Below are 26,935 nucleotides of genomic sequence, written 5' to 3' on the forward strand. Positions count from 1 at the left end.
AATTCCTTGTATGTGTAAATGTACTTGGCAATAAAATACGATTCTGATTCTGATTTTGATTCTGATTTTGGAATCAGTTTGTTCTTTAGCCAAATATGTTTTGGGTCCTGTGAACTTACTCTGCTTTCAATAAATCAAGCTTTATTTTCAAAACGTTACATTTGAATTGAAATCTGAGACATGTGCAATACTTGAAAATACAAAGCAACAGTTACTTCTATTTAAGGCCAGTTTTTTGACAAAAAATGTTTTTCAGCAATGTGCTGCATGCTTATGATTTATGTTCTGAAATATGAGGAAAAGTATCAAAAAAGGATTAAACTGCTATTATCTTCATAGTGTCATCAGTTAAATATTGATCATCTGAATTGCTGATCAACATTTATTTTTCAAAGCTGTTATGAGTAATATAAACATTAAATAAACTTGAATTGGCAATAAAGCCTATTTTATCAAGCCCTGGCCAATACAACACACTTACAGTTCTAAAACTGAATTTGGACTGGACTCCACAAAACAGTGTTCTGAGGCATTTAATTAACTTTTTGTTGTTGTTGTTTGCAGATATTTGGTCCCCAATGATTTCACAATTTCTTTAATTTCCCAAGATATCCCCATTATTCATGTGGAACGAACTATGTTTTTGCATGGGATTTAGAGACCTTTAAAACTCTGACCAAGTCAGTGTTTTATCTGAATGATCTACAGTATGTTAGACAGGGTATTTTAACAATGTGATTGCCTTGAAAGCTTTGATCAAAGTTCAAGTCACTGATTTTGAAGTTTTGTATTTGGGGATAATTTTAATCTTTGGTACAGATCTCTTGAAAGGCATTTAGCAACAATGTGTCCACATGGACTCAGAGGTTTATTGGTAGATTAACAGATGTTTCACACTAAGGAACAGATTTAACAAGAGAACGTCCGTGAGGCAAGTCTGTGTTGTAATTCATGCAGTTTTGGCACGGAGGTACCACCAGAGCTACGTCACTTCAGGAAGTTCTTAAGATGATACAGGCATATATTTTTTTGAGAGGCGGTGTTTGTCACATGTCTATTTGAATTTCCTGTTTACCACTTGTTCCACGTCTGGTCTAGCCTAGCAACACAATCAAGCAGCTAGCGTTGTACATTTGACAAAGAACATTGGAATTTTTTTTAATCAGTTCATGCTGTGGAATAGTATTTTAGGCTGCAAAGCCTTGTCTTACTATTTTTTCGGCGAAAGGCGAAGTAATATAAAGGCATGACATTGAAAAACGTGACCAGGCCGGCAGTCCTCGACTTTTCCTGAGTCACTTCTCCGGGCACGGCTAGCTAGCAGGCAGCATCGAATTCTTGTATTTGGTGGGCTTGGAATTCTGCGTTTCAGATACAGTTTAACATCAGAACATCGAATCGATGCGGGCTGGAACTGTTCCGTTTGAGTTGTACGGTTGTCCGTACTTTAACAAGCACGTGAAAAGCTAACTCAAACTTGTGGATATCAGATTTATATTGGCTTGTTGGTTAGGTAGCTCGTCAAGCAAACATTTCTGATAGCGTACCGTTAACATCAGCCTGTTTAGTTTTGGGTTTGTTATGCCTAGCTATCTTAGCTAATTAGTTAGTTAGCTGATTAATTGAATCTGCCTAGGCTGGCAGTGGTTGGCTAACTGGCGACAAACTTTCCGTTGCCCTGAATTCGGGACGGATACCCGGCTCCGGCCCCCTCAAGCGGGCGGTAAGGAAGAAACTGGCTGGGAAGGGATGGCCTGGTGGGTCTTCCCAAACCCAAGGTGCTGCGGTATTTGAGGGAGGGCGAGTCCGTATAGAGGCCACCGCGGCCCGTACAGTGATGGCCGCGTCACCCTCCGCGTCGGGCAGCCTGAATGCCTCCGGGATCTCGAGCAGAAGGAGCGAGGAAATTGCGGATCTGATAGATTTGTTTTCGAGGACTCAATACAGAGCAAAGGAAGTCACTCCTAGGGTAAGCCGAGCGTGCATTGTTTAACCTAACTTCACCGCTGTGCTGGCACTGGGTAGGCATGTGCTTTGCTGTCATTACTGAATTGGGTTGTTTGCAGTTGTTATTCGGATACAACTAACTTTAGTTAGCAAAGTTATCTAAACTAACGACGGTTGCAAAATAAAGATTTCTTTCTAGCTGATGTAGCCAACTTGTACTAGCATGAATAACTAGATCACTGTACAGTAAATTACTGTGAACCAGTTGGCTAGTTTTAACAGAATTCATTGCGCCGTTTGCCAAATAAGGCTAATATTAACTCAGTTTAGCTTAACGCTGTAGAAATTGTAAATTTAGTTAGTTAGGTTAAGTTAGCCGATCCTTTAACCCAACCCTGGAATTCTTGCGTTGTCATTGAAGCACTTTATTGTTATTATTATTATTATTATTATTGTTGTTATTATTATTATTATTATTTAAAATGTATTCAAATAATGAAATGTTACTGATGTCTTAGCCCCCCCCCATTTCTTGTTGGCATCTCATGTGTCAGGCTGTTGTAAGAGTGTGACGTTTTGTGGCACAATAAATCTTTCACGTCAGTCTTGTTTTTCTCCCCGTATATTTGCTTTTAGGTGGAGAGGATAGAAAAGCGTTGTTTGGAGCTGTTTGGAAGAGACTACAAGTACAGTGTTATCCATAATACCAATGGCGAAATCTGCGGGCACTATCCCAGGCAGATTGTGTTCTTGGAGTATGAGAGCACAGATCATAATAAATACAGGTAGCGTAAACTTCGAATTCTGAATTATTACAAATCTTGCTTCATAATCAAATCTTGGTCAATGCTATAATGAACGTCAAAGCTGAGGCAGTTTGTGTTGTCTTGATTTAGGTATTTTCTTTAATGACCGCAATTGAAATGTAAGAAATATTTTGGAGCAGACTTCGGATAGTGTTAATCATGAGATTGAAGTTCTGTTGAATGTGCCGTATGTATTGAGCTTACCACCATGCTGTACTGAAACCTCGGTCGTGTGGTCATTAAAGGTGATTGATTGATTGTATGCTCTACATCAGTGGTCTCCAACCCTGGTCCTGGAGAGCTACAGGTTGCTGGTTTTCATGGTGACTCTGCACTTCATGAATCAATTAGAGCAGTTGATTACACAGTTAACTCAACTCACCTGGTGTCTTGGGTCTCAACTGGGTGCTGATTTTAAGGTGAAAACAAAAACAAGCAGACCCTGTACCTCTCCAGGACCAGGGCTGGAAACCACTGCTCTACATAGTGACAAGTGATGAACCAGCTTGAGGGTGTCTTGCAGAGGTGGCGTGATTGGCTGTAGTGTGCTCCAGGAAGCTGTCATTCGGGGATGGAGGGTTTCTATCGTCTGGTTATTACAGTCTCATTGTGCAGTAGTGACACATCATCCTTTAAGTGTCGTCCAGAGTTGAGCTCCAGTTATGTATGGATACTAATGTTACGGTTGTGAGGTAGACAAATAGCTACATTATTACCCTTTATCATTGGTAACATTTTTTTTGAAAGCTGTTGACAGATTGAAGTACATGCTGTCGCAGCAGTATTCATAGTGTTGGGCAAATTCTCTCCGTTGAATAACCAGGCACGACAAGGTGTATCGTATAAGAAATAGGATTTATTTCTGCAGAAAGAGTCCGGGACCTACACACAACAAGGTGGATAAAAGCAGTCCCTGCTTTTATTAGCAAAAAGTGTCTTAACAGTAAAGCATAAAGTAAGATTCAACAAAGGAAATGATTGGCTGTGTCCATTCAAATAACAAGGTGCACGATTGGCTATGCCCTGACTAACATGAGATACTACATAGGCACCACTAAACAGGCTTTTAAATCAGAAATAATTGTTTACTCTTTGATCTATCAGTTGCATTCAGAGTCCTGGGCAGCATGGCATCATAGCCGGTTCCTCCTTTATCAGGATGGCAGAGGGAGAACAGGGTGGAAGGCCAGGACGTCCAGTTCAGGATGGAGGGGGGGGGGGAGAACGAGGTGAAAGGCCAAGCCTCCTAGTTTGGGTTTCTAGAAAGGCATAAAAAGACAGAGAGAAGAGCACGCACATGCATAGATACACTCATAGACTATATTTCAAACTTGTTGTTGTCCTTGGGAGGTCCGTGGCCTGGAGACAGAGGGGCCCTGCTGCAAGGCTTAGGAATTTAGAGTGGTACTTGGTGGTACCGTAAGTTTAGTTAGATTTGGGTAGTGTTGCATTTGTCCAGGCCAGTAAGGTCCTCTGTTGTAGGACCTTAGAGTGGCAAGAGTCGAGCAAGAAAGTTCCTCCCTGGTGGGTAATGAGTATTTTTTGGAGGAGTAATCTGGTGAATTGTGAGGTAACCCATCCCGTCCCCTTGCCAGGTTCGAGAGTACGGTGCAGATCGGGAAGCTGCAGGACCTGGTGAACCGCAGCAAGATGGCTCGGTGTAGGGGCAGATTCGTCTGTCCCGTCATCCTGTACTGCGGCAAGGTGAGCGAGCGCTGTCCTGCCCTGCAGAACTGAAGGGCTCTCTCCTCACTGCAGCGTTCTCTCTTTATGCTGCAGGGTTCTCTCTCCACGCTGTAGGGTTCTATCTCAATACTGCAGGGTTCTATCTCCATCCTGCTGCGTGTTCTCACTGCAGTGCAAGATACTGTCCTTGTCAGAGTCTGTGCCCTTAAGCACTCATGCAGTTCAAATGCAGGTGCCCGCCATGGATGGTTCTGGACATATAAACAATCGCCTAGGGCACCATCCATATGGAGGTACAACAAATAAAGGAGGTTAAAAAAAAAGCTTTGAGTTTATGATAGTTGGTGCCCCTTGTCCCTCACCCTCACGAAGGGCGGCACAAAGGCTAGAGCCGGGCCTGGTGCCCGCAGAAACCTCCAGTGGTTCAGCACCCCACAGGGCACACTCACCATTTGCACTGCAGGCTGCTTCTGATACAGGGCTTTCCTTTGCACCTTCTGTCAATCAGATGCTCCGCTTTTGCATCAACTGACTTGGAGCTCTGTCACTGTAGCTGTATGTGATAAGCGGGCAAGGCAGATATTTTGTGATTTTGTACAAATTGTCAGTCTAGCTAATGATTTACTTTACATTACATTACATTTATTTTACAGACACTTATCCAAAGCGATGAACTGAGTGCATACCGAAGGTTAAACCCTCTACAAACCCAAATATACAAACCCTACCCTTTTATATTCTGGTTGAGTTTTTTTTTTGGGACCAACAGGGCGCTTATTATTTCTATTATTATTAGGCTAGTTGTATTAGCAGTAGTAATGGTAATTATTTATTTATTAAAATTCACCAGCATGCTCAAAAATGAACTACTCAGCATGTTTGTAGAGGACCAGGTCAAGCACAGGTTCTGACATTATGGTGCCAGTTGGCTCAATAGTGGTGCAGTAGCAAACGATTGAAAATATAGACTTTGAAAGCATGTAATCCTTGACCCATTTTGATAGCGTTGACCGCTTGAACTCTTGACTTGGAGTCATGAATTTTGGCACTCAGATTCCCCCTCACCCCCCTGCCGCCAAAACAACTTCGCTTCAAGGAGAAACGCATGACCTCCCCAGCAACACCATAGTACTCAACACCGCACAGCTAGATTTGAGTGGTTGTGCTGATAGTACTGCACTCCCAGTTGCATAAGAATGTATTATTGCTTCATGGTTGAGATAAGTTCATAAGAAATGCTACATTTCCATGATTTTGGTTCAGTGATCCAAGGACCTGATGTAGAAGGAAATGTTGAACTTTTTATTTTAACAATGAAAAATGTTTTATTTTTGGAATATTTTATGTCTGCTTAACTATTAACGTGTGTGTGTGTGTGTGTGCACGTGTGCACGTGTGTCTCATTCATGCTCATTTATAGCGTGTGTGGAGAGCAGTGTGGTTATAGAGTCTTTTTTTAAACTAGAGTGGTTTTCCTGTCCTCAGCACATCTGCCGGTCCTCCACCCTCGCTGGCTGGGGGGAGCTGTACGGACGCACTGGCTACAACTACATCTTCTCAGGTCAGTCGCTCAGACGCCCAGGGGTGGTGAGCCACCAGTGCGTCACTCGGACAGATAAAACAGTAACCAGGCATTTACAAGATTAGGGTTATCACTGGCTGCATAGCACAGTCTAATGGGCTAAGACAAACAGGGTACAGACGGACCATTACGCAACATGTTAGTAACGTGAAAACGTGACAGGTCTCCATGTTGTAGTCGGCTGGGCTTTCCTTTGTAAGATAAACAGTTGTAAGTTATGAATGTAGGTCTTGTTAAAAATCACTGGTATAGGTTCAGCCCCCAAGTTGTTTAGCTGTTCGGTGTCGAGATGCGTTTCCTTCCCAGCTTCCGAAGCTAGGACACGGATTAGATCTGCGCGGTCTAACAAACAAAACGGGAAGCATCTGACAGAGGGCCGTCCCCACCTGCGCACCCCTCCCCCCACACCCCCACCCCAGCCCCCAACCTTGCCACGCATCGCTGGCCTCTTCAATCAGTCTGCGCAGGCAAATGCTCTGCGCTCGCTCTGTGGGTTTTGCTTTAGGAGATTAGATAAGTCGGCTCGTATGAAGAATAACAGCCCTCTGGTCCAGCATGGAAAGTCCGCTGTGAACTTTGAGCATGTTTTACCCACTTAAGTTTCCAAGAAACATTTCTTTTTAGGTTTTAAGATGTTATTCTCGCAGAAAGCAACCTTCGAGCCCAACAAGTATTCCTCAGAGTCCTTGTTATTTCCGCAGACCCACTTTGGTCGAACGGAGGACAGCAGGAACTTCTTTAACACATGGGACATGCTTAACCCATACAGTAGTTGTCAAGACAGTGAGCATCCCTTGTTTACCCTTTGTTAAAAGTAGTAATGCCTGTTGTAAAATATTGAAGATAAAACAACGGAAAAGCCAGCGGCTGCTGAAATGCCTCCTTTTTCAGCAACGCCGCTAGAGTGGGGATGAAGGACGACCACGCAGGGCGAGTGTCTGTATGACATCAGAGATGAGGCCGAGTAGCAGCCTTTCTGCTTGAGATCGACCTTATCAATTACCGCTAATAATATCTCTCAGCAGAAATGAGCGCATGCATTGGCGCTAATGGTTTTCGGATGAGGACTTTATGCTGGTTGCGTAATGCTCTGTTTACCAGCCTTGCAGTGCGCAGTGTCCGAAGGGTCAAGGGTCGGCAGAAGAGCGGCAGTGAGCACGGAGGTGAAATAATTACAGCTGAAGGATACTCATTCGCCCTAGTGTTGCAACGAAAAAGTGTCTCCGGTTATCAGACTCAAGTGGTTTCAGTTATTATATATTATGTACAAAATTCAGCAGTGTGTAATATGAGCCAGCTAGTAACTTAGTGTTACATGATGTCTGTTTATCAGTCCAGCACAACAGGATCAAGAAGCTTCGGAAGAACAGGGGTAAGCATGAGGGGTATTTAGGGCAGATATGGGAGTGTGCACCAAACTTTTCACAGGTGGGGGGGGTGGTTACAAGGGTCCTGTTTCCCCCATAACACCCTGGCAGTTTCAAAACTCAAGAGAAAACCCTGGGTCACTGAATGGAAATCTGTCATACTGAACAGTGGTTTCACACTTAGAGGTTCATTTCTTTGTTGTAGAAGCACTTTGTAGCACTTTGATTCCACCGCTTTCTCCTAATCTTTCTGTTTGTCTGCTGTTGTACAAGGTTCAGAAAGATATGGTGAAAGTTAAAGCCAGGTGAAATGTGTGGTTCTGGCTAGCGTTGTTTTGGCCCTGGGCCCCTTGCCCTGTTTCTGTTCACTTCTCCCTCCGCCTTCTACAAAACCTTGAAATTCTGAACTCATTATTGGTTGCTAGCTAGTGCACATACTAGTAGTTTTCTTACTGTTTGCAGACAAAAAGGACAAAAGTGTTTATTCTTGGAATCAGTCAGTCTTCCAGCCAGTTATAGTATTAGTCTGCTGGCTCTAGTTTCTTGTTCCCCCTTTTTTTTAAATGAGATTTTTCCCTTCTTCATTTTCTGCCTCTGAGGTTTGTAGAAGGCCTGCCTTGACTCAGCCCAGTGTTCCTCAGCCAGTCGTGTTCCTGCTCGGCTGCTACGCTGGTGAGCGATTTCCTCACCAGCGCTGCGCTTTTCTTCTTTTAGCCGCGGGTTAGCGCGAGGAGGCGTGTCCCGTGAGCCGTGGGCGCGGGCACGGAGGAGGGGCGCAGCGCGGGGCATTCCGCGGTTAGTGGGCGCAGGCTGCAGAGAGGCACCCTTTTACTGCACGGGGGTCCTGATGACGTTCCGCTTTCTCTCCCCAGGGGGCGCTGACGACACCGTGGCGGAATCCGAGGAGGTTCCGGAGGAGGACAGCGCAGTGCGGTGAGGAAGAAAACACACAGGGCCCCCCATGCTCATTAAGAAAACGCACAGAGTCTGCCAAAGCTGAGAAAAAACTAAATTGACAACAAGAATATGCAAATATTCCTATCCTTCATTTTATCTCATTTTTTAAATGTTATTTATATCTATAGAAATGAATCCTCTGTCAGAATCCACATTCTGTAGAAAATGGTGTTGGGGGGGGTGTCTCGGGGGATTGGGATTAATAGAGCTGATCCTGGTAGGGCATTGATTTTTATGGATATTGAGCCACTTTCATATTGCGTTTATGATAGTCTTAACCACTTGTGACATGGCCAGTTGTTTTTATGGGTCATTCAGTTTGGAGGAACAAGTCCTTTAAATGACTCAAAGTTCTTGATTTATGGCATCCATAAATGTTGGAACCCTGAATCTAGAAATCTCACTCGTATTGGAAACCACCTCCATACCTTACTCAAAGTTGTTAGCATTTTAGGATTTTTGCTTTGGGCCTATGAATTTTTGTCATACATTTTAAGTACTGTAATATTCATCATATTTACTGTTTTTGGACTTGTGTGGCGGTTCCTGATCTGGCCTCATTGGTGTGTTTGTGTGTTAGCGTCTGCCTTGTGTGTGCTGTTTTTAGCTGACTCATCATTGGGAGTGTTCCAGCTCTGAGCCCATAGGCATATTTAGATACTGTTGTCTTGCTCATGTTTGCTACCCTCGAAGGTCTGCTTAGTTTACGGTTCCTGTTTACATCCTGGTACCGTTCTTCAAATTTGCCGTCACTTTCTGACCAATCGGAAAGGCCGTTTCTCCCATGCAGGAATGGGGACTCCCAGCTGTTTGACAAGGTGCGGGGCCTGGACATCAAGCTGCTACGCTACCTCTCCGTGCGTTACATCTGCGACCTCATGGTGGAGAACAAGAAGGTCAAGTTTGGCCTGAAGTGAGCATTGAATTCGCGCTTCAGTAACCTTCCTTGCCTCTGTAGGGTTGCCACGGATTCATAATGTCCGTTCGCATATTTTTGTGGGAAGGGTGAAAAGATGCTGGGGTCACATCTGAAGTGGGTGAAATTGTAAGCTCTATTTCTGATGCCGACAACTTGATTTTTTGCCATTGCAACCCAGGAGTCATTTATTTTCGGCCCGTTCCTCGATGGTTGCTGTGGAGGGAGAAATGATCCGTAGTTCTCATGGTGTAACTGGCCGCTTGGGTGGCTCATCCGGTTATGGCGCCGATCTCGTGCCTGGATGATCTGGGATGCAGTCCTGGCTGCGCCCGTGCCCACTGTGGCCAGTAGACCCGCATCGCGACGCATAATAAGCAGTAGCATTGACCAGGGTTGAGTTGGCCTGGGCCAGCATCTCATCGCTCTTTAGTGAGCCTTGCTTCAGACGCTTGTCTGCTCTTTCTTGAACAGCAGATGTTCCGGCAGTGAGCGTTGATGAGATTGGGCATTCCAAACTGGGGAGAAAAGGGGGGGGGGGGGGGCACCCAAGAAACAAATGTTGTTTAACTGACAGTAGGGCAAACCTGTTTGTTTTAAGAAGCGGAACCTGTAAGACCTGCTGTATTGCAATGACAGATTCTGCTACAATGACTGTTCTTTGTTTTCTTTCATTGTGCTGAATATTTTTCTGTTATAGCTAGCTCGCAAACCTGTTAACTATGATATAAAAGAAAAGGTTTGCAGAATTTTAACTTGTAGTTTTAACTGGTAGTTATCACCTGTTAGATAGCTGGCTAGTTAACTAAGGTGTGGAAGAAAATGATTACAGGAAAATTATTAGTATTTGGAGAATATAACTGAATGGTGTACCCCTTGGTGAACAAGTTTCTCAGGCTTCAAATTTATTTAGATTACTTTGTGTGTAAGTCCTACGAGGCTTGCTAGCTAGCATTGAAACACCATATTGTCAGACTTAGTATCTAACATCAAGCTAAAGCTTTGATTGATATGTACAGTAATGATGATCACCTTTGCACTCCAGGACTAAGCCCATGGCTCAAATGTTTAATACTCACCAATGAGCAGCTGGGACTTGAAGCTGCTTGTTTCGTTACAGAATTTGCATGACATCCACTCATGTTGTTGTTTGCTGTGCTTTTGTCCCAGTGTCACTTCCTCTGAGAAGGTGGACAAGGCCCAGCGCTATGCGGACTTCACCCTGCTCTCCGTGCCTTATCCAGGTAAACGCCCGCACGTCGTCCCTCTGTCCCTCTGTCACTGTCAGGAATGCAGCCGCAGGCTTTATAGGCCAACAAGATTGTGAGCTTTGCATTCTCAACATATAGAGTACTGTGTCTAAAGTTCAAGTTCAAAATATTCCAAATGGATGAGTCTTTTTGATATCTGTGAAGCGGTTTGACCAAGGAGACTGCCCACCGGCAACAGACTCTCTCTTGTGGCACGAGTCTTCACAAATATGAATATTCATAAACTGTAAACGTACCAGGGACTTTTGTTACCAACTGCAACCTCCTGTAGTAAGGGAGGAAGAGAGGGGAGGTACTACTAGATGGTGATGTCATTATTTCTAAAGAAGTGCTTCTTTAAATGGTTTCTTTTAAATGGTTTAAGCCAAGGGGTTGTCTGGCAGTCTACCAGCAGCAATCTGACCATTGCGTTCTGTGGTCCAGTAAGCATCTGGGCATGGCTTCTAAGAAGCTGAGGTCATTTCGGTGGGTGTTGCCAGTCCCAAAGGAAGGTGTTCCGAAACGCTTTAATCGCACTAGTACATGGAAGCATGTCAAAGTTGTGATGTCATTGCATTGTGGATGTACACTAGACGTTTAGCCATTTAGCACTATACAAATGCGTGATGAATGATGAACGATCATAACATTGCCAAGGATGTGGAAACCAGGCATGGTCTGTTTTGTCTGAAAGTATGAAATATGTGTAATAGTGTAAATGTGTTAAAATGGAAAATGCATATGTATTTGTTCTTTTTTTGGCCCCCGTTCGGGAGGCCCTGCCCTCAGGGACTAGTTACACAGGGTTTGCTGAAGGGTAGTGGTAATGTTTTCATTGCTGGTCACACGTTTTGGAAGGCTGTTTTTATCGATCCGCTGCTTTTCCTTTCAGGCTGTGAATTTTTTAAGGATTACAAAGATAGAGACTACACAGCGGAGGGGCTGGTCTTCAACTGGAACCAGGTATTCCCATAAATGCCTCAAGCACACCTTCTCACACACTCCAGAGATCGCAGTGATCGTTCGCAACATTCCTCTCAACCTAAGCAATTGGCATAAGCGTTTCATAAACATAGTAATGCTTTTTTTATTTTTTTATTTTATTTCTTTAGAAATGTTGTTTGTTGTGCTGTTAGTTTCATGGTTTGTCGTCGCAGTTGGTCATTCAGAAGGAATGACCAACTGCAGGAAATCATTTGGTCTTCCAAACGATTTCCTGTAATTTAAACTGCTGTTCCTCTATCTTCAGGACTTTGTGGATGCCCCTTTGACAATCCCTGCTTCCTTTACCAAGAACTTGAACATAGACTGGAGTGAATATCAGGTACGTAAATGTGATTTCTTTCTTTTAAAAAAAAAAAAAAAGTATTTTCTCACCACATTGCAGAGCCCAAGAGCTACTTGGAACACTACTGTCTTACAATGACACCCTCTGGCCAGGAACAGTACTGCACGGTCTCCACGTGGCAGACTCTGTCGCTGCGCTCGTTTTCTGCTCGAGCGGTTAGCCGGCTCCAGCGCACGTGCGTGCGGAGCGGCGTCTGTCGTAGTGTGTAACGCGCTCTCCCTCCCTCCTCCTCTCTCCTCAGTCTTGGGACCTGGTCCAACAGACGCAGAACTACCTGAAGCTGCTCCTTCACATCATCAACAGTGACGGTGAGAAGTCTCCCTGTACTGCTCTGCTCTCTCTCACACTCTGAAGAGCCTCAGCCAGGGTCACTGTTACAGTGTTCAGGAGAGCTTATCCTCCAAGGTCATTTACAGTACCTGCCCAGGACCTGCTTACTAACAGAATGCATTGTATATGACCCTAAAACACGTTCCAATGTAGAATTTAATGTGCATTTAATGTGTCAAAAACAACTGCACAAATATTGTAACTAGGGGTGTGCATTTTACGAGCGTAATGTTTAATTTGGGTGGATGTCTATGATAAGCATGTTATGTACCAAAATAACTACCCCCCCCCCCCCCATGTACCTCACAACCCACCCAGTGGGTCGACCCGCAGTTTGGGAACCACTGCTTCCAGGCACACAGTACTAACATACGCTTTCTAATTGTGGAGAGTACAGGTTATAATTGGCTGCGAGCCACAGTTTCCGTACAGTTACACACAGTGCTAACATGCGCTTTCTAATCGTGGAGAGTACAGGTTATAATTGGCTGTGAGCCGCAGTTTCCGTACAGTTGCACACAGTGCTGCACGTGGCCTTTCTGTGACCCTCGTTTGTAGCCGCAGTGGAGTCCAGGTGCACTCCCTGGGGAGTCGGGGGCAGGGCCAGTGGAACGTCCAGCGGGTTCAGTGCGGAAATCCCGGCTAGCGTCTCGGACGGGCGGCGCTAATTGGAGCAGCGTTTCGCCGAGCGTCCCAGCGGCCCTGATCGCTGCTCATTTATGAGCAACCTTCCGGAGCCCTTTAGAACATTTCCTCTTTTTTTTGTGAGGGATCTAAACAAGCCTTGCCGTTTGATCTGTTTCCCTCCCCCCCCCCTCCCTCCCCCGGTACGCGCCCCCTCGGTGGGGTAGCAGGGAGGGGTGACGCGGATGACGAAACCGGTTGCAAAGCCGACGGGAGAGACTGCAAGTCCCTGGCTGGATGAACGCAGGCTGGGGTCTGCCGGTCGTGTCACACACAAACCCAGCCACGCTAGCGCCTTGATGTGATCACTGCCCCCTTTTGATTCATATTTTATATGTATCTTGGAGTTTGTTCATTTATTTAGCCTTTTTTTTCTTGAGTTATGCCCTCTTGTCAGTACCATTTGTGTTTTGTTAAAGGCAAGAACCGAAGCATCAAAAGCAACCAAAGGGAATCGCTGTGTAGATAATTCAGTTCAGTTGTGTCTGTGAAAGTCTTGGTGATGTGGTTTTTATTTTTGGGTTCTGCCGTAGATGAGAGTGGATTGCTGGTTCATTGCATATCCGGCTGGGACAGGACACCCCTCTTCGTCTCTCTCTTGAGACTGTCCCTATGGGCGGTGAGTTGTCTCTCTCCCCCTCTCCCCCCCCCCCCCCCCTTTCCCTCTATCTCTCTCTCTCCTTCCTTCCTCTCTCTCTCTCTCTCTCTCTCTCTCTCTCCCCCTCTCCCTCCCCTCCCCAGTATTCCTGGCCCTCCTCTCTGGCAGCTGTGAGGTGGCCCCAGAGTGTTGCTTTAAACACATCTGTGCAGCGTTATCGCAGCCACACTGACCCAGACTTGGCTTCTGCAGGTCCCTGTCCTCTCCTCAGCAGTCACTGTGCTTTACAGAACGCCCGGTGCAGGGCTGCTTAATACACTGAAGACCTGCGTCTTAGCTACGCACTCAGACACACACATGCACATTAGAATGCGTGTGTGCTGACGCATGTTCCCGTAAGCAAACCCAGCCACATACACCTAGTCACACTGTGTGTGTGTATCTGCGTGAGTAATTGATCATATGTGATATATATATGTACACACACACACACACACATCTGGACGTATCTGAACACCCCCTGTTTTTCATGGTTTGGGCTCGGTCCTTTCCAGTGTGGGGAAACTTGACTGATCGTATTATTATTACCTGTGAGAAACCTTTGTGGAGTAAAGTCAGTTTCATGTGCATTTCTTATTGCGTGTTGTGAACAGGACGGTGCCGTCCATGCCAGCTTGGAGCCTGCTGAAATCCTCTACCTGACGATCGCCTACGACTGGTTCCTCTTCGGGTAAGAATTCACCCCCAGGTTGTTCTTTTCTTCTCTTAAATGATTTAAAAAAAGAAGTATTTGTGAATTTTTAACTTGAACACGTTGCAATTAGGGTTGCCATGGAAGCCTGTTCTCGGCGTTATAAATAATTGAGCGGGCAATCGTAACGTTAAAATTTAGCAGAAGCGAGAGGGCCGTGCGGAGTGCCAGCCGCCTCTGGAGGGTTCCTGCCTGTAATTACCGCTCCGCACCGTTCTAAATTTAACTCGTCAAACAGGGACGCGCCCCGGCAGATAGCGGGAGTAATTATTTTTCCCCAATCTCCGCCAGCTCCCGGGCCCCCCGCCAGGGAAGAGAGATTGCGGCCCGAGTCATTTTCGCTCGCGAACCCTCCATCATGCCGCAGAATCAGTGAATGCACTTCAAACGCAGGCTCGTTATGTGGGTTGTGTTGTGTCGCCTGTGCCCTGGCCTGCGCTCACGCATGCGCACAGACGCAGGCACAGGCACGCGTGCGCGCAGTTTTACGGTGTGTGATCTGCCATATGGACCGACTGCAGCAGAAGAGCGCGTTTTACTTTGAGTAAACATTAAATACAGACAGGCACTGAGTTTTATTGCTTTTTCATCCTACCGTGTGTGCTGGAACATCCTCATTTGGTTTCTTTGGTGTATGTGTGTACGTACGTACGTGTGTGTGCGTTCATACACACTTTTATATGTGCATGTGTCTGTTTATTGCGGTGTCCACAGGTTTGTTTCTGATGTAATTTTTGCGAATGTATAATTTGTATGTAATGGAACGTTGATCATTTTGCGGGTGCAGGAGTAAGATGGCCGCTTCTAACAGTGTCATGTGTTCCTTCCTTTCCCCACAGACACATGCTGCCTGATCGCCTCATTAAAGGAGAGGAGGTAAGCGGTGATGCTCCTTAGTCACGCCCCACGCCCCACACCCCACGCTCACGCCCCACGCCCCATGCTCACGCCCCACGCTCACGCCCCACGCCCCATGCTGCACGCTCCACGCAGTCCTCTAATCCACCCATGCGTAGTGTCCCTCGAAGTTTGACCCTGTTTAGAAACAGCTGTGTTGTCCTGATTGTTATAATTAGTTTAATTGCTTGATGAATAGCCGATAATGCAGAGAACAGAAATACAATTATTTTAACCCTTGGATTTCTATTGTAGTACTGTAGCGCTGCTTTGCTGATTCTGCAGAAACTGTTACTGAGCTACTTCTGTGTTGGGATTTCACTTCAGATGCACTGCTGTTTTCAAAGGCTAGGGGGCAGTGTTCACTAAATGATTTTTCCCCTTTCTGTTCCTCTTCCAATTCCTCCCTGTTGTCCTTTCTTTGTGGCAGATTTTCTTTTTTTGCTTCAATTTTTTGAAGCACATAGTCTCTGAGAATTTCTCATCTGTGAGAAGGCAAAGGTGAGTACCCGTGCGCTCTAAGGGGGCCTTTGGAAACTGTCCTTTCATTAACGGCAGCAAGAAAGCCACAAGCATTCCAGAACATTCTGAGATTTTGGTTCTTTGAATTTGTCTTCTAGAACAGTAGTTCTTACGTGTAATTTTTGGTGTTCGGTTACAGCTGCACAATCCTTAACTAAACAAATGAATCGTTAATTCTGTGTTTGTTGAGGTTGCGGAGTAACGTTCATTCTGTTCCCCCCTACCCCCCCCCACCCCACCCACGGCATGCAGACGGAAGAACTCCCAGTTCAAAGACTGTGAGTTGACAGTCGAGGACCTCTGTCTGATGAGTAAGTTGAGCTTCGCTTCCATTCCCAGAATGCACCATTGTTGCAGGTAGTAAGAATGTTGAGTTGGTGTTCAGGTCAGTTGTGCTGTACTGGTGTTCAGTGACACATGGGAAACCCTGAGGTTAGGTTAGTCAGCTCAGTACTCAGTTCTGGGAGTTTAGATGAGATCACAGATGAGAGTTCACATTTTATATTGGTTTTTTCTTCTTGTGCATTTTGGACAAATGTACAGTAACTTGGAAGCTGAGGTTTAGGGTACTTGCTCAATCGTTTGATTTATTTGAGCATGTAAATGTCTGCAATGCACATGTAAATGTTTGGCACATGTAAACGTTTTTATAATGATGAGTTATATATTATACAATTGTAATTCAGTTGTTAATGAAACAAATTATTTTTGGACAAATGAAGAAGGTCTTCACGGTTAATCAAATTGCAAGAGTGGGCTATTAGTCAGCACCGCAGACCTTATATGGATCATTAAGAGAATCCGTGCAAACCCGGATATGAGAGATATTCTGGGGGGAAAAAAACGAGCTCATGTAAAAGCTTAATCGGAATACAGCCTTAAACCAATTATTCCCTATAATCAGTGTACATGTTGTTGATGTGCGTGTAAGCGATAGCGACTGAAGCTACAACACACTTGCCACCATTATCACTACTATCACCACCACCATCATCATTACAGTGATCAGTGTCATCACCATCATTATTACTGTCACGACCATTGTCGTCACCACCGTCATCACCGTCATCACCATCCATCATTGTGGTCCTCATCAGCATCTCCGCCGCAGTGGCTGCGCTCGTCTTGTGAGAGCTTTCTTCCCGTCTTCCCTGCCGGCCCGTGTGCGGTCGGCGGTGTTGGCGGGAGGCAGAATGGAGTTTGGCTGGGCCGCAGTCGGGCGCGTCTGTGGGCCTGCTGCCGCGCTGGCTCGCGCGATTCGGCTGCCAGTCCCGCTTTGCGCGCGTCGCCAGCGGAGACGTCCCCAGAGCGCAGCCCGCTCCCCTCTCCAGCCCCAGTTTCGCGTCCGCGGATTTATTCGGGCCTCGCGTCCGCGGCTCCGCCATCTGCCTCGGGCTCCGCCGCGCGACTCGGGAGGGAAATGAGAGGGAGTCGCGCGGCCTTTGAAAATACCGCAGTGCTGCTTTTAAGCTCCTCGGCCTTCCTGAATGCGTGTGGGGGGGCTTTTCTCGCTGTGGGTGTGGAATGGGACCCCCCCAACCCCCCCCGCTCAGATTTTTACATTGCTCATCGCTCCGTTTGAAAACCCAGCGTTTGTTCTCCTTCTGTTCAGGAACCTCAGTTCAGCGATTATCAAGAGAAGCTCAATGGAAAGTTACTGTTTAACCGTTTAATGTGTGATTAGAGTGTTCTAAACTGAACATTCTAATGCTGATGTAACAATAACTACTGGTAATTGAAAGCAATTGCGTTCTAGAACACTGACTTAAAATTTGGAAATGAACATTCCATAAAGCCTAGTCTTCAAAGGGTTAAAGGAAGTAATCACAAGGTGACTTTTTGCTGATGGACAGGGAGCGCCTTCCATGGGGCCTGCCTGTCATAGTGAAGTGCGTGGGGATTGGGCACGTGTGCTGTGGGTGGAGCCCTGAGTGTTTTGGCCAATCATGGCTTTGGAGGCTCGGGGGGTGGGGTTGGCGGGCAGTGAACAGCGAGTCATCGCCGATATTCCTGCTGAGTATTTCCCACACAGGCCCTCCCCCTCAGCCTCAGCCACAGTCAGCCGATTGGCAGCCGTGTTATTTTTAAGTTTACTTTTATTTGCTTAGCAGTGCATAGCTGCATATTGAGGAAAACCAGGTTAAGAACCTTAAATCAAGGGTGCAACAGCGGTGCCTCACTTTGGATGTGAACCTGCAACCCATGAATTGGCTAAAAGCACTCTGCTGCTGGAATTATTGGCCTGTGCGGTCATTTCGGGCCACAGCCATCCGTGGGCCACACAATTCATGTTTTTGTATTTGTGAAAGACATTTTAATTCTGCAGTATTCACAGTGGCGCAAATGGCTTTTTCAATGCTATTGTTCTTTCGCCGGTTTCCTGAACTGTGATTGGCTCCCCCAGCTCAATCTTGTTTAAGGCCACCAAAATCCCTACACAAGCCTGCTCTGGCCCTCCCCTGCACACTCTGACAGTGGCATCACCATTGTCATCCTTGCTATCTTGAGTATTATCAGTGTCATCACTACCTTTATCACTGTTCATCACGTTCATTGTACATGCACACTAATAATCTTATCTTTATCTGATTAAGGCAATTCTCCTACTATGGAAGTTAATGATAATAACAAACAGTGAGTGATTGTAATGTAATTTGGTTGCCAGGGATGGCGCACAGTAATCCGCGTTAGCGGCGATGCTAATTTCCAGCCGCTGTCCCGCGGGCAGGTTAAAGCGGATACGGCGGCTCTTGTGCTCGGCGGGTAATCGATGCGCGATTGAGATGGAATCCAAGCGGTTTGTGCGTCTCTGTCCGCAGAGCCCATCCACCGCGGCAGCGTGAGCAGCCTGAGCAGCGACTTCTCGCTGATCACGGAGGACACGGTGGCCGCCTGCAGCTTCACCAGCGAGCCCACAGATCCGCTGTCCGGTGGGACGCCCGGCCTGCCTGCCTGGTGAGAGACTGCATATATACACACATGTATACACTCCACATACACACACAGATATATACACACAGATATACACTCCACATACACACACAGATATATACACACAGATATACACTCCACATACACACACAGATATATACACAGATATACACTCCACATATACACACAGATATACACTCCACATATACACACAGATATACACTCCACATACACACACAGATATATACACACAGATATATACTCCACATACACACACAGATATACACTCCACATACACACACAGATATACACTCCACATACACACACAGATATACACTCCACATATACACACAGATATACACACACAGATATACACTCCACATATACACACAGATATACACACACAGATATACACTCCACACATACACACACAGATATACACTCCACATATACACACATACACACTCCAGGAAGTTTGTCGTAGTGAGGTCTTCTCCATATGATCTTCCCAGTATTAACACTGAACACAGAGGGTGAAACTGAAAGAGAGTGCAGTAGTGAACAGGCAGGTGAGTTGCGTGTTCAGGTCAGCGGGCCTCTTCACATCGGGCATGTACGCGTGTGCGTTTGTGTGCAGGCGGAAGGCCAGGACGTCCTCTCCGCAGATGGTGGTGTGGAACAAGGCCCCCCCCGGGGAGGACCGGCCGCTGCCCCCCATCACCGTCGCCGAAACCAGGTCCTCCAGCTCCTCCTCCTCCAACCAATCGGAGCAGGGCTTCTCCCGGACGGGCAGCAGCCCGCTGGCAGTGCCCGGCCGAGGGTAAGCCCCGGAGGGAATGGGCGGAGTCGCCGCTCGGCGCCCTATCAGAGCTTCAGCTCGCTGTGTCCGTCCGTCTGTCCGTCTGTCTGTCTGTCTGCCTGCCTGCGGGCGAAGGCCAGTGTGCATTCTGTGGGGCTGCGCTACAGCGGTTGTGCTGATTGGCCGAGAAGCTGGCCCAAGGGGCGTCGTTCCGACGGAAGCGTGGGGTCGGGAGAGGGTTGAGGATTTTTGGGGGCTGCTCAGACCATCTGCCGCACGTGTCGTGGGGAGAGGGGGAGGTGGGGGTGGAGTAGCAGAGGCGTGGCCTGAGAAGGGAGGCTCCGCCCCCACCGCTGTGACGGCTGCGCTAGGCTGGCGGTGTGCTGCTGAGGCCGTGAGTGTTGCGTGTTCCGCGCTCCGTGTTCTGAGTTCTGCGTCCGCTCCGCGCTCGCGGGGCTGCTGCTCCTGCCGCTCGGGGCGATTTGGTCTGTGGTCAGTGGTGACCACACGGTCGGTCGCCGTGAAGATTCGCACAAAAACCCGGTACTGAACGCATGACAGCTGGATTGTGTGTGTGTGTGTGTGTGTGTGTGTGAGGACTGTGGGGTGGGGTGTGACGTGTGTAATTCTGATTCTGAAACGTGCCCTTTCTGACTAACCTTAACCATGGCTTCACATGCAAAAGCCTTTGTTGTGGGAAATGGATTTTGGGACCTTGTGACCAACACTGACTGCTAACTGATTTGATACTGTTGGGAAATGTAGTGTGGCATTACTGGGTCCGGACTTAGTATTATTTTATTACAACTAGGCAACACATACCTGTAACTAGCTGTGTGTTGGTCGCAGCACAACAACATGCCACCTCCCTCACCTCCCAAGGTGGTCGTTGCGCACCATGCCTACTAAAATGCAGTATTGAGGTTGCAGCGAAACGACTGAATTAGGAAATAAAAGCGCACAAAAACTGATTTGTGGAATACGATGAAATGGGCGGTACTCTACATGACCAAAAGTATGTGGACCCCTGACATCCCATCCAAAATTATGGGCATTAATGTGGAGCTGGTCCACCCTTTGCTGCTATAGCAACCTCCACTCTTCTGGGAAGGCTTTATATTAGATGTTGGAGCACTGCTGTAGGGGTTTGCTTCCATTCAGCCAGAAGAGCATTAGTGAGTACTGATTGGGTGATTAGGCCTGGCTCGCAGTTGGTTTTCCAAATGATCCTAAAGGTGTTGGATGGGGTTGAGGGCTCTGCAGGCCAGTCAAGTTCTTCCACATCAATCTTGACAAAACCATTTTTATATGGATCTCGCTGTGTGCCCAGGGGCATTGTCATCCTGAAACATTTGCCATGTCCAACTGTTGACACAAAATTGGAAGCACAGAATCGTTTAGAACATCATTGCTTTGAGATTTGCCTCCACAGGAAGAGGCCTAGCCCAAACCATGAAGAACAGCCCCAGCCCCAGACCAAGGGGTGTCCAGATACTTTTGGTCATATAGTGTCCATGTGAAGCCATTTTTATGGCTGCAGATGTAGCAGTGTTGGTCTGTCCTCCCCTCTGGTCTCCCCCCCGCGCACCAACCCACTTTAGCCCTGATTTCCCCCCTCCCCACCCCACCCTCACCCCTCCATGTTTTCTCTCTCTCTCTTTCTCTCGCTTTCTATCTCTCTCTCTGCCTCTCTCTCTCTCTCTAAATCTCTCCCTCTCTCTCGCTTTCTCTTTTCCTCAATCTTTCCTTCTCTCTGTTCTCTCTCTCTATCCCACTCTCTCTCCCTCGCTTACTCTCGATTTCTCTCTCTCCCTCTCTCTTTCCCTCAATCTTTCCCTCTCTCTCTTTTCATCTCTCCCTTTCTCTCTCCCTCCCTCCCTCCCTCCCTCTCTCCCCCTTATTCTCTCTCGCTCTCTCTCCCCCTCTCTCTCTGTCTCTGTCTCTCTCTCTCTCTCTCTCTCTATCTCTCTCTCTCTCTCTCCCCTGCTCTCTCTCTCTCTCTCTCCCCTGCTCTCTCTCTATCTCTCTCGCCCTGCAGATCGGTGGGGGAGTACGCCCGCTCCGGCTCCTCGCTGTCCACCGATTACGGCAGCTGGCAGATCGTCTCGGGCTGTGGCAGCATCCACGACCACGCCCCGCCCCCCGCCGAGTCCCCCCTCCCCTTCAGCTTTCAGGACGAGGGACACAACGGCCGGATGTGAGTCTGGGAGTGGGCGGGGTGGGGCGGGGGCGGGGCCAGGGCGGGGCCGTGGGTGGGCGAGCCCGCCCTGGCTAGTGTGTTTGGGAAAGAAAGGTGTGTTGTGCGTATGTGGAGTGCACGTGTATGAGTGAATACTTGCAGAAAGGTTGCCTGTGCAAAATGGCCACTGGATATTGCCCAGGTTGGGCCGCACATCTTCCCTCTTCACCGTGATGCACTTTGAGATTAAAGACGGAATCCATTCGGTGCATTGTTATATTTGCCTGAGGAACACCGAGGACGGTAATGTGTCATTTGGCTTGGCGGCTGTTGTGCCATGATGTGTGTTTCTTTTATGGTGACGTCCTGCTCGGCAGTGATGTCATCGCGATTGGCGGTGAGCGCAGGTTTGACTCGTGCAGGACGGGGGCGGGCGGTTTTTAGGGCGTGGTGATGCGCGGGCCCCCGTCCCTGCCGAGGCCGTTGTTGGTCGGCGCCGCGGGGGAGCCCCCTCGGTCGCGAGCGTACCCCTCGGCCGCGGGCGCGCTGGAAGGGGTCTCCTGGCGTCGGGCGTTCGCGTGGGTCTGGGGGTGAACGGACGGTCTGAGCAGCCCCCCGCTCGTGGCCGGACGCGCGGACGCTAAGCGGCAGGGACAGGTCCGGATGGGAGCGGTTGGAGGGCCACAGGATTGTCTGCCGGAAGGCTGAAGTGAGCTTCATTAGCCTGCCTCCACTGAGAGATGGAGGAGGCTCGCACACAGCCGCTAAAGTGGGGGAAAAAGGAAAAAAACGGCATTCCCTCCCTCCCTCTCTCTCTCTCTCTCCCTCCCTCTCTCTCTCTCTCTCTTTCGTGCTCTGTCCCTCTCTCTCTCTCTCTCTCTCTCTCTCGCTCTGTCTCTGGGTCTTTCTGTTTTGCTCTCACTGTCTCATTTTATCTGACTTGCTTTCTGTTTCTCTCGCTCTGTCTCTCTTTCTCGCTGTATTTTTCTTTGTCTCTTGCTCTCATCTCATTTCTTTTCATCTCTTCCTGTCTTGCTCTCTTACACTTTCTGTCTTTCTCTTCCTGTCATTCTCCCTGAAAGTCTCCCTCTCCCTCTTTCTCTCTCGCTCTTTCTCTTTCTCTCTCTCTCTCTCCATCTCTCTCTCTCCCTCACTCTAACCTCCTCTCAGCAGTCTTGAAGGATTTCCATTTCTGCTTCATCACGCTGCCAAATGGAGTGCGGCGGGAGAACAATGCGAGGAGCCCGGCTCTCACAAATAACGTCCATCCATCTTTACTGGAGGAAGTGCAGAGAGGGGAGAGAGGGGAGAGAGGGGAAAGAGGGGAGAGAGGGGAGGGAGGCCTGACCACACGCAGTCAGTTACCCCGCGCAAGCTCGCACTGGCACCAGTGGATCTGGGAAGGGTTTCATCTCCACAAGTTTCAGAATCTCTGTTTTTTTTAAAAATGTAAAACCGGTTTAACGCGCTCGGATGACGCTGCCAGCAATTCGCAGGTTCTCCGAGCGCACGCCTGCCCCGCCCGTCTGCCGCACTCGGGTGAAGAGTCGCTGGCGACGGCCAGTTTAGCCGGGCTCGCCTGCCACCCTGGGGCAGGTGCTCCCTTTAACACTCACATGGATCTAGACTCGCTGAGCGCACCGCGCTTTCTGTTCAGCGCTCGGAGCTCAAGGGTGAGGCCCAGAGGAGTTCCCCCGAAAAACGAAAGCTTGCTCGTAGCTGGTCGTCACGGTTGCGCGCGGGCGTCGCCCTTTCGCGGTGACGTCCCGTGATTGACGCCCTTTGGCCGAGCGCTCGTCATTTCCCCGCGTCACACGTGAAGCGCGGGCTGTGGGGGCCGGTCGTAACAGTTAAAGGATGTAACTGACACGCCGAGATGCGTCAGAGGGGTGACCCAGACACCCGGATGGAAGAAAAACAGGGAAGAAACCAACAAAGAGTGAAAGCTCAGTGTCTGATTGAACGATCACTAAATGAGACCAGCAATGTCCCCACTTAGTTTACTGGAAGTGACGTATCGACCACCCAAACCAGCCTCTGAAGTCCTTTCAAGGTGTAATAGTCAATCAGTGTATTGGTTATGACTGATTATGTCTCCTGTTGTACATTCATTTCATCTTCCAAAAAGTCTAAATGGGTGCGGTTAGTGGGGGACTACTTTAGTGAAAAGGTTCCCAAACTGGAAAGGAATCCAAGCAAAATTGGGGAAAAAATATTTCCTGTTTTAAGAGTATTTATTTCAATTTTACTACTTATTTAATACATATTTTAGGCTGTCGGGCATAATAAACCTTGTCCGGTTGAGACATTCCTGCCAGTATTATAATCTTTGTATTTATGGAATGGCTAAATGTCACTGCAGTGGGGTACGTCATAGAGAGATCCATGATGTAATGGCATCATGGCTTACACTCTCTTCTCTGTTTCTCACAGTGGGCGTCGACCGTTTTACTGAGTCACATGATGGCCATTTCAGGGCAGCTCTGAGGGTGAGATATGTGTGTGCTGTGAGCAGCTGATAAACGCGCTATAAGTGACCACGCCCCCCCCCCTCTCTCCGCCCAGGTGTCCCGGGCCGTCGGAGCGCCAGGCGCGGCTGGAGGCGGTGCGGGAGGTGTTCCTCGCGGCCTACAGCTCCACGGTGGGGCTCAAGTCCACCGCGCCCAGCCCCTCTGGCGCCATCTCTGGCCTGCTGGAGCAGTTCGCCCGAGGAGTGGGCCTCCGTGGCACGAACGCCATCGTCTGACCTCGCCCCCTCCCCCGTCCACGCTCCGCGCCCTCCATCACAGAACTTCCAGCGGCTGGCGGAGCCAGGTTCCCCCCAGTGCGACACCACCCCCTCCCCCTCCTCCACCCCCCCCCCACACTGCCCCCTTCTGGACAACGCGCAGACACTGCGGTGCCCAGAAAGGAGCCGCACTGCTCTTGCACGGCAGAAGTGCTCTGCGACAAAGTGCCAATCACCCAGGGCCCGAAGTTTCCTAGCAGTTTTTTTATGCCAAATGTGACTGTAGTACTGACAGTTTCTTTTAAGTTTACGCTGTTCCAACTTTCTTTCCTTTTTTAAAAAAACTGAAATGTATGTTTGGGCTCGAGCGGTGGGGACAGTCAGTCAGTGTATCAGTCTGAAGGCCTGTAAAGGGAAAGGCTATGTTTAGAACAAAATCACACTTTTAAAATTATTTTTTGGTTTGTATGGGAAAAAGTAATTGTCTAGAGTGAAATAAACCTTAGTAAGACGAGGGAAGCAGCTCAGTCGCTAACAAACAGGATCAATGTTTGAATTTTTTACAGTTATAATTTTTTTTCCTAATTGATGAGCTTCCTTTATAAAGAACGTAGAATCTCTCCTTGGTTCGGTCAAAAAGGAAAAAACGCTGCTAATGGACCAAGCTAAAGGAGGGAGAACTGCGTTCGAACCATACGATCCTCGGTTAGCTTGAGGTAGGCGAACGGCATTAAACTTATGAACGGCTTTGGTGCGCAGCTAGAATGAGGGCCTTCCTCGCTGTAGCAAGCACACATCTGTATTGAATCACTTCTATGTTTGGTCAGTTGCTGTTTTAACAGGACAAATCTCAGTGATATGCCCGTAGATGTGGAAACAGTAGTACCTGGTTGGTGCCACTGGTTGAGCGCGGGACGTCTCACCCGCTTAAGTCTAGTTATTTGTACTTTCAGCCACTAACGGCCTTATTGAAACGTTTTTTTTTTTTTTTAATTCTGTACGGACGTCGGCCAATGGTTTTAACCAGTTTGATTCCTGTCAAAATGCCACTTCTCCCTGTATGGTTTTCTATTGACTGTTTCATGTTGGTTTTCTTTGCACTCGGAAGTAGAAACCAGCTGCCCTGCACTCAGGATTAAAGGCTGATTTTGCCAGTCGCCGTAGGCGGTCTGTGATGCCACGGTGTCTGAAGTTACAGGCGAAGCCCGATTAAGCAGTCAGCGCAACGCTTGGTTTTCGTCAGAGTTTTTTTTTTTTTTGACGGCTTTTTCATACCTCTGCGCCGTTTGCTGTGCCTTTTAGCGACGTTGGAATTGAGATTTTGATTCCCTCCGATGACGCGCGTACTTCGGTTTTCGTTCTCAATGTTTTTTTTCCTATATTTACTTCAGAGTTTCGACATTCATCGTAAACCGTGAATCAATTCCTGTAATGTAAACGGTTTGCTTTGCTTTTGGCCAGAGAGGCGTTTTTAAAGGATTCTGTAATGGGTTAATTTAATTCAGCTCGCGTTGTCTCTTCCATTGGCTTTAGATCAACAACATTGATTTCTCAGTTTTTTTTCTTCTTAAAAGTTGTTTTTTTTTTCAAATAAAACTTTATTCACTCCCATTGCGCAATATTTAACATGCACAATATTTTCATTTACATTAGCCGAACAAAGTACTTAAGGGAGTCTTGGACAACTCGCGGTGGAATGGCAGTGCATTCGAGCAGATTTCTCTCATTGACTTCCACAGTCTATTACTTTACTTTCGATTGAGTTTTGGACATTTGGCTCTTCTCTCTTTGTGAGTGTATCCTCCATTGCAGAGATGGAGGAGACGCCTTGCCCCGTGTCTCTTGTCAGCTACCTGTCTGTTCCAATGAGAGCGCGGTCCATCATAGCCAGCCCATTACCTCTGCGGGCCGCAACCGAAGGCAAACATCCGATTCTGCGTTTCATTTCCCGTATGTAAACTATTGTTTCGGTCTCACTTCATTTAATCAGAACTAGTGCTAGTCGTCTTGGCGTCATTCTCGTTTCTGTGTAGACAGTAGAAGGGGGCGGGGTTGTGCTCATGATAATATTGCTACCGCGTCATTTTGGAAAATTAAATCTATCCACGCAAGACTGGTTTCCTTGTGTTATACTGTCTGATGCTGTAATACTGTAGAAAACTTGAGAGGAACCCAATGTATGCGTGCACACCTCGCCTGTGTTTCTGCACAGAAACGGGACAGAAAGCACTTACTGATGTCATGTTTTACTAATTATTTTGCATGTTGTTTCCCCGCTGAAATGAAACTTTTAAAGGCATATATTTTAAATGAAAAGCATTACTCAGAAACGCTTTGCGAAATGGTGAAAGAAGGCATTTTAAGATGGAATGTTTTATGATCCCTTTCTCTTAATGCTGAAAAAACTGCGTTGCACTCATCGTCCTTATATTAACGTTATGTGTAAAGTGTGACATGTTTGTTTTCCTTTGTACAGTCAATGGTTTTTAAGTACCGTAATTTTATTGATTATCGAAAATTTTCTTCACTATTGTCAGGGATAAGTAGTTTGTTGGTGGAGAACGCTTAATAGAATTGTAGATGAAAATTCAAAATAAAAGTTAAAAAGTAAACATAAAACAATTGTGTTTTAATTGTGTTTAAACTGTAAACAACAA

At 47.4% G+C, this 26,935-nt stretch overlaps 1 protein-coding gene across 5 annotated transcripts; it reads left to right on the forward strand.

Annotated features, from left to right (window-relative positions):
• Nucleotides 1-70: 70 nt before the first annotated feature.
• mtmr14 (myotubularin related protein 14) lies at nt 71-26,890 on the forward strand. Of its 5 annotated transcripts, XM_035387851.1 has the most exons (20): nt 71-1,969; nt 2,584-2,732; nt 4,349-4,457; nt 5,925-6,000; nt 7,355-7,393; nt 8,261-8,321; nt 9,136-9,258; nt 10,432-10,505; nt 11,404-11,474; nt 11,761-11,835; nt 12,101-12,167; nt 13,407-13,492; nt 14,125-14,201; nt 15,062-15,098; nt 15,550-15,620; nt 15,894-15,952; nt 18,461-18,596; nt 19,210-19,392; nt 21,410-21,568; nt 24,116-26,890. In XM_035387851.1, the coding sequence occupies exons 1-20, from the start codon at nt 1,838-1,840 to the stop codon at nt 24,294-24,296; spliced, it is 1,965 nt and encodes a 654-aa protein (XP_035243742.1). In that variant the 5' UTR covers nt 71-1,837; the 3' UTR covers nt 24,297-26,890. The 5 variants fall into 5 exon arrangements, with proteins under 5 accessions (XP_035243742.1, XP_035243744.1, XP_035243743.1 ...); XM_035387853.1 differs by lacking the exon at nt 21,410-21,568; XM_035387852.1 differs by lacking the exon at nt 7,355-7,393.
• The last annotated feature ends 45 nt before the right edge of the window (nt 26,891-26,935 follow it).

This window comes from Anguilla anguilla, chromosome 13, assembly GCF_013347855.1.
Source record: "Anguilla anguilla isolate fAngAng1 chromosome 13, fAngAng1.pri, whole genome shotgun sequence".
Classification (NCBI taxonomy): domain Eukaryota; kingdom Metazoa; phylum Chordata; class Actinopteri; order Anguilliformes; family Anguillidae; genus Anguilla; species Anguilla anguilla.